Consider the following 7,329-nt stretch of genomic DNA (forward strand, 5'->3'; position numbering starts at 1 on the left):
CCTCCTGGCAGCCGGGCACTGAGGGTCCGGGGGGCTGGGGACCCCCATCTGTTTTCTGTTTCCTTTTCCAAGGCTGCGGCAGCCTCCGCGCCTGCGGACCCAGCGACGGGGCTGGGACAGGCAGCAGGGGAGTTGCCGGGGTCTCAGGTCACTGCGGGGGGAGAGGAAAGTTTTCTTACCTCTTGGTCTGGCATGTGAACACTGTGGTGCTCCACACTTGCTTTTGAAGTGTAGTAAACACAGTATTTAAAAGAATACATTTTTTAATACACAACTTTTCTATAAACAAGGATACTGCTTGCATAATAAACTAATAAAAATAACCTGCATTCTAGCCTGCAAAGAATGCTATTGGTTTCAAAACAAGCAGCATTTTATATGATAATTAAAAGCAGAAAACTCTCAAGACATGGGATTGAGTATTTTTCTTGGACTGAACTTAGGAGCTAAGAACACATCTCTGTTCTGGGGGCATTGAAATCTCCCGCACTGCCAGATATAGTTAACATGAGTGGGGTCAGAGCGAGATCTAGCTTGGGACGCAGCCTGGCCTGAAGCGCAGCGCAGAATTAGTTAGACGGTTTTGCTCCAGCACCGCGTGGCTCTGGTTCCCGCTCATCCTGCAACGCACCTGTAGCTCGGCGGGGCGGCACCGCCAGCTCCAAGAGGGGACGCGGCAGGGAGGCACTGGCCCACCCAGGCACGTGTCCCCTGTGGGTGCCTGCCCAGCGCGGGCGGCAGGGCTGATGGACAGGGCTGGGAGGCAAGGGGCTGGTGGGGAGAGAGCGCCGGGACTCTGGGGAGAGCTGGGGGCTGCTTTTGGGTCCTGCTCCTCACTGCTGCCGCTGCCATGACCCTCGCACCCGTGCTCAGTGTGGTGCTGGTGCCTGTGGGCATCAGGCATGGGGCCGTGACACCCAGCCAGAGCGGTGCCGGGAGCCACAGCGAGCGTGTCAGTGCAGCAGGACCCCAGCCCTTGGGCTGCCCTGGTCCCTGCCCTTCCTGCCGGTGGTGCCGAAGCCGGTGTGTGCAGAGCCCGGCCGTGCGGACGGGCACTAACCACTGCCTCTCTCTTGCTCTTCCAGTTAGTACCGAGCTGAGTCAGGGTTGTGCCAGAGGCTGCGACCTGTGCTCCGAGTTCAATGGGTGCCTGAGATGTTCCCCCAAACTCTTCATCCTTCTGGAGAGGAATGATATCCGGCAAATTGGGATTTGCCTACCATCTTGTCCACTGGGATACTTCGGCCTTCGCAATACAGACATGAACAAGTGCATCAGTGAGTATGGGGGTGGGAGGGAAAGGGCGAAACGCCGGAGGGTGGCGGTGCTTTGCAGGGGATCGTGCCACCTCCGGTCAGGGGAGAGGAGATGCTGTGGCTGTATCGAAGGGGAGAAGGTGGTGCTGAGCAGGGCAGCGATCTACCCAGGGAATGACCCCATAATTTATGCCGATGTTGGCTAACGCACCTTGCGTGCCCAGGCGCTTCCCCACCGCAGCACTGTGCAGCCGGTGCAGCGTGCAGCCAGGCTGAGATGCTCCTTCCCTTTGACCAGCCGCTAGACACTGCCCGGACAGTGCCCTCAGAAGGTGGGTGAGCATCCGCTGCCCCCACACCAGCCCTTCCATGCAGGTTTTGACTTGAGTTTTGGCCTTCCTGGTCTTTGAGAGCCTCTGTGGGTCTCTCCGTGCTGTGGGCAGGTGATGGTAATGGACCAGTGGTTCATTAGAGCAGAGGGCCACTGGCGAAGCTTTCAGGGCTGGATTACCCTGTCACAGCATGCTCAGCACCGCCCAGGTACGCTGCGGATGTGGCATCCTGCAGGACATTTGGGCAGCTCTGTTAGCGGGGCTGCCAGGCTGGCACCCTCTTTGGGAGGAAGAAGGAGGAGGGAGATCCTTTCAGCTTTTAAGGTACTGCTCGCACAAGTACCTTTTCTTCTCTCCTCTGCCCGCTCACCATAGCCAAGCAGCTCTCTGAATGAGATCCTTGGCCTGGGGCTGCCTCTTTCAGCCAGAGCACCAGAAAGAAGCTGGACATGGAAAAATGCAATCACTTCCCTGGCAGTTTCATGCAAACCACCCTCATGGCCAGATTTCCATCTAACTCCGCTTCTTTGCAGCTCGTACTGTAGCTGCAGCTGGAGCAGTTGATGCGAGACTTTATTCTTTGCACTGTCCCACTTTGGCTGACGGATGCTTAAGCTGAACACCAGCCCAAACCTTTTCCACCCTGCCTGGTTTCGATCTGGCAGCGGCTGCTGCTGGCTATGACAGCTGCAGCACAGTGGCTCCGTCCTGTACCAGGGAACGGTGCAAAGAAACCTGACTTCTATCTGAGTAGCACAACCAGGCCTGGCAGGACGTTCAGAGACTCGCCCTGGCTGCTGGCAGACCCCTTGGAGCCAGGAATAAAGTCCAGTTAGCAGTCAAGAGATTCCCGAGTCTTTTGCTCACATCAGACTACATGACGGCTTTGTGGTTTTTTTTTTCCCCAGAATGCAAAATTGAGAACTGTGAGTCCTGTTTCAGTCGAAACTTTTGCACAAAATGTAAGGAAGGTTTGTATTTGCACAAAGGGAGATGTTACGTCACATGCCCCGAAGGCTACTCTGCTGCCAACGGCACCATGGAGTGCAGCAGTCCTGGTAAGTGATGCTCAGGCACCTCTCACTGAGCTTTTCGTGCGTCTGTCGGGCCCAGTCACGTGTATTGCTACAGGTTTGGTTTAGATGATAAAACAAACCCCTCAGAGACGATGGCTCATCATACCCATGTCGAGTGGGTGACGGTACAGACCAGACCCAGCCCTTCAGAGGGCAGAGCCCTCTGGAAAGCAGCCTAGACGGGGAGCAGCACCCCAGCGTCGCTGCTGCGTGTTTGTGAAGCGTGACTCAGAGTTTGTGTGGTACGGCAAGGAAGGGGGTGCCTTGAAAACTTAGGAAGCTGCTGGGGAAACACACCTACCCTTCAAGCCTACAGTGGGGGAGAGGTGCGATGGCGTGCAAGGGCTCCGGGAAGTCCTGAGGCAGCCACGGAGAAATGAGAGTTACTGCTGGCCTCTCTTGTTATCTGGCAGCACAATGTGAAATGAGTGAGTGGGGGCCCTGGGGGCCCTGCTCCAAGAAGAGGAAGCTCTGTGGCTTCAAGAAGGGCAACGAAGACCGAACGCGGCGGATTCTGCAGGCTCCCTCCGGAGACGTGTCCCTGTGTCCTGCCACCACGGAGGTGCGGAGGTGCACCGTGCAGAAGAACCAGTGCCCCGAAGGTGAGCAGATGTGGAATATCTCACCATCCTTCCCCAGCATCCTTTATTTGTCAGGCACAAGTAACCAGCCAATTGTCCAGTATCATAAATGCGCTGCGCATCTCACTGCCCCTCTCCGGTACAGGGAACACAACGTGACAGCAGCTAGAAGGACCCCCGGGTGGGTGATGCTCAGCATGGCTTGCCACGTGTCCCACGGGCTTTCAAATATTTTACCTTCTTCCCCGGGCAGAGAGCAGCAAGGCAGCTGAGCCGCCGAAGGTGCACGCCTGTGCGCTGCGGTGAGGGGAGTCGTCTTCTCCGCTACCAGAATGCTTAGGTCTGTGTTTTTCCCAGGAATTAGAGTGTCTTCAGGATGAATGGTGGTTTGGTCATCCTCTTACAGGATGGACAAGGATTGCAGCTGGGTTGAGTGTTTTGAGGGAAACCGGTTCTGAGCAGTGACTAACACCACAGGGATTGAACAGCCGGGCAGGGGGAGGCAGACACGGCCGATCCGTTCCTGTGATGCACACAGCAGCGTGCGTTAGCTAAGGGGCTTGGTATGCAGCCGTGGAGAAATGCAAGTGTTAACACTTCTGCCGGAGACCGACAATTACAAAGCTAAATCCTGATTTGATCCTCTTCCCTGTTTATATTTAGGCAACAGCTCACAACGCAAAGTGCAGACTGGCAGATAGGGCGGCTCTCGGGCACCTCTGTGCCTGGCGAGGGGTGCAGGTCCTTTGGGCCACCGCCGGCAGCAGTGGGCCGTGGGCCAGCTCGCTCTGCCCGAGAGCCTCACGGTGCCCCTTTGCTTTACTGCAGGGAAAAGGAAGAAAAAGGAAGAGCAAGGAAAGCAAGATAATGCGAATGGGAATAGAAATCGGAAAGACACCAAAGACGCTAAGTCTGGCACCAAGAAGAGGAAGAGCAAACAGAGAGGGGCCGCGGTCCCCGCGACGTCCGCCAGCCCTGCCCAGTAGCTGCCCCTTTACGTCACCTGATGGCAAGACTTCATTGCTGCTATGTATATGAAAGCTTTATTGAACCAGAGCACTGCTACACAACACGTACACATGTCCAGAAAGACAGACATATACTCCCAGACCGACCCACAGACCCAACAGAAACCACATACACAATACTTAAGGAGGCTGCACACACATGCACCACCCAGGACCACGGAAGGACGCTGCCGAGGAGTGGGAGCGCACAGGGAGGGAAGCCCACCTCCCCAGGGCTCCGCGGGGGATGCTGCGGGGAGAAGAGGTGGAGTAGAAGTCAGCAAAGGACCCAGATGCGAGATTTCATGACCAAAGGCCTCAACTCAAGACCAGCCGCGTGGCCCCAGCGCAGCACGGCTGCAGCCAGAGGGATGAGACTGGACCCACACGGCCGCTCTCCCCAACCTGGGACCCGGACTCACACAAAGGCAGTGGCCTCTTTCTCTTCCCCCCACCCTTTATTTTGTGTTCTAAGCTGTATGACTTTATCATTGCGAATACATGTTAAACGTTTGTGGTAAGAGGTCAGTGGTATCTGCCCTGAATCTGCTTCAAAGAGTTATTTCAAATTAAAAAAAAAACAAAAAACAAAATGACAACCAGCTTCCCGAGTGTGTGGTTCATGCCTTGGCCCCTATGGAGGCTGGTGTCCCACAGGACAGAGACTCACTTGTGGAAGGGAAACTCACCAAAGCTTTAAGAAAATCCCAGAAAATGTTGCCAGCTGCACTGCAGCCACAAATCAGCCGTCCTGCGCTCGCAGGACCCCAGCTGTGCTCCGCGGAGCCCCCTGAGGAATTTCCCATTGAAGGATCCAGTTAACATGCAGCAGATTGAGAAAATGAGAGGCTACAACAAACCGCAGGTTGCCGAAACATTGTGACTCCGCTTGTACAGTCACAGCCGCGGGACTCCATCCCAGGCTAGGGACACGCTCGTCCGTCCGCCCGGACACCACCCAGGCGCGTAGCAGGAGGGAAGGCAGGTGGGAGGGGGAAGGCACAGTTCGGGCTCTGCAGAAGAGAAGCAAACTGTTAAGTTTCGTAGAAACTACTGGTCTGCATGCCGTCGACTGGAATTCCCTGGATTCAGCACAAGTGCTCCTGCTCTGCAAGAGCCGACACCTGGGCAGAGGAACCAGGACGAGGAGCGTGCGGGACAGAGACCCAGTGAGACCCGCACGGGGCGCGCGTGAACCCTGCCGTCTCTGCACGGAGAGCTTTACCCTCAGCAGTGTCACGAGGCGGCATACCGCTCAGTTTCCCTTATATTTTAAAATGTGCTTCCTCGATATAAATATGTGCAGACATTTAATTCCTCTAGAGTTCAGCAAAAGCCCTCTGGTCCTGAGGGATGCAGCCAGGGGAGGTGCCGTGGCTCTGAGATGTGGCCGGGGCGGATCACTGACGTGCTGCTGAAGCTCCCAGCTCCCCCAGTAAGGTGATGGGCAGGGAAAAGCTCACCCCAAAGCTAAACCCGGCAAATACAACCTCCGCTGTGCTTGCTTTGGTACCACCTTCTCTGCTCTGCAGTTCTGGAGAGGAGAGAGCACCAGTGTGTGGGGATGCCAGCGGGAGAGCCCCCTGCTCGCTCCGGGTCACCTGCCCGCGCCCAACAGTCCTGGTCCTCTCCTGCGAAGAGCTGGTGGTTTGTGGCACCCGCCGAGGACTCGGCTCCGGCAGCGGACACCTAAACTCTCCCTTCGCCCCGTTGGCTTTGCGGCTGGTTTGGCTCAGCGCAGGATGTGGGAGCTGCACAGTTGTTTCAGCTCCGGAGCTGTACCAAGCTCTCCGTGACTGCTCTGTTGGCAGCAAAACCTTTCAGCCCATCATCCACTTTGTGTTTAAGTAAACAAGAAGCCGTTATATCTTTTAAAGGGGATTCCATTTCAGCACAATGATAAACGACCAGCATACCAAGCAGAGAGAGAAAGAGGTTCTTAAAAGTCATCCTTTGAGTTGTTTATGGATCATGTTCAGACAATTCCTGAAAGCCTCCCAGCTGAAAGATCAGATCTCACTTTATTTTCTAGCCTCAGCTAGCCTGTGAGATAAGTATTTTGTTTGTGCCATGGCGTTGCATGTAAGCAGAACCATTTTTCCCTTCCGCTTTTTAGCAGCAATAATCAGTAACCCTTTCATGAACCTCAGCTTGCTAATTCATAAACGACTCCTCCCTCCCTCCTGCTGCAGTATCTCAATCCCGTTCTCAGCAAGGATTAGACAGAAGCGAGAGCGCATTAGTATGGTTTTATACACAGAGGCTCTGTTAACTGACTGGATTCCCTACGGTAACCCATGGCAATATTAGCACAACTATTTCAAAACTAAACCGCGTATAATAAATCAACACAACCTATTTTATAGAACTTTTCTAGAGTTTTTTAGAAAAACTGACAAATTTCTTTCTGTCGTAGCCTTTTCCCTTCTTTCTTCCTTTTTCACAGCAAAATGGGAAGAAAAAGGGAGAAAGGCAAAGGAAAGTTGAAAATGCATATTAAGAAAATCCAAGATTTTTCAGTATGGGTGATTTTAAAATTAAATTGTTTTAGAAAAACTAGGAGGAAAATATAAAAAACAAATCAAATTTCTTTTCTTTTTTTAATCAGCTCGAGAACGGTGCTTATTCCCACTCCCAGAGAGCTGGTTCATTTATGAATTTAGAAACATATTGCATTTGACCAACGTGATTTGCACGCTGAGCTCAACAGTCCAAGCCGGAGATGTCCTTAGATAGGTTGCTGTCATCTCAACTCACATGCACATGAACGCTCTCTTTCAGCCCACCAAATAAAATCTGTTGTGGTGTTCTCTCCACGGCATCACTGTAAAATATGCTTCTTTAAACAAATAAAGAAATAAATGGGTTTGCTGAACAAGCTTTGTTGGCTTTATTCACCAAAACTGGAGTCAAATCCCAATGGACCAAGAATGTCCAGAAGGAGAGAGCCTCTCCTAAGTAACTTCTGTCTACTGCTACCGTCCAGAAGCCCAACGTACCTATACGGATCATGGCATGGAAACGTTGCTGCTCCGGCTTCTGCGCGTATTCACGTTCTGTGCTTTGACCGTCTAGTT

General features: G+C 53.4%; 1 protein-coding gene across 4 annotated transcripts in view; it reads left to right on the forward strand.

Moving 5' to 3' along the window:
* RSPO1 (R-spondin 1) overlaps window positions 1–6,993 on the forward strand; it is a 31,766-nt gene extending 24,773 nt beyond the window's left edge. For all 4 annotated transcript variants that reach the window (XM_087760864.1, XM_087760862.1, XM_087760863.1 and 1 more), the window contains 4 exons: window positions 1,086–1,277; window positions 2,497–2,646; window positions 3,078–3,266; window positions 4,074–6,993. In XM_087760864.1, the coding sequence (XP_087616990.1) occupies window positions 1,086–1,277; window positions 2,497–2,646; window positions 3,078–3,266; window positions 4,074–4,231 (689 nt within the window). In that variant the 3' untranslated portion in view covers window positions 4,232–6,993. The remainder of the gene's footprint in view (window positions 1–1,085; window positions 1,278–2,496; window positions 2,647–3,077; window positions 3,267–4,073) is intronic.
* Window positions 6,994–7,329: the final 336 nt, after the last annotated feature.

The sequence above is a fragment of the Nipponia nippon genome, unplaced genomic scaffold (genome assembly GCF_047370975.1).
Source record: "Nipponia nippon isolate SJK-2023a ecotype South Korea unplaced genomic scaffold, ASM4737097v1 scaffold_23, whole genome shotgun sequence".
NCBI lineage: Eukaryota > Metazoa > Chordata > Aves > Pelecaniformes > Threskiornithidae > Nipponia > Nipponia nippon.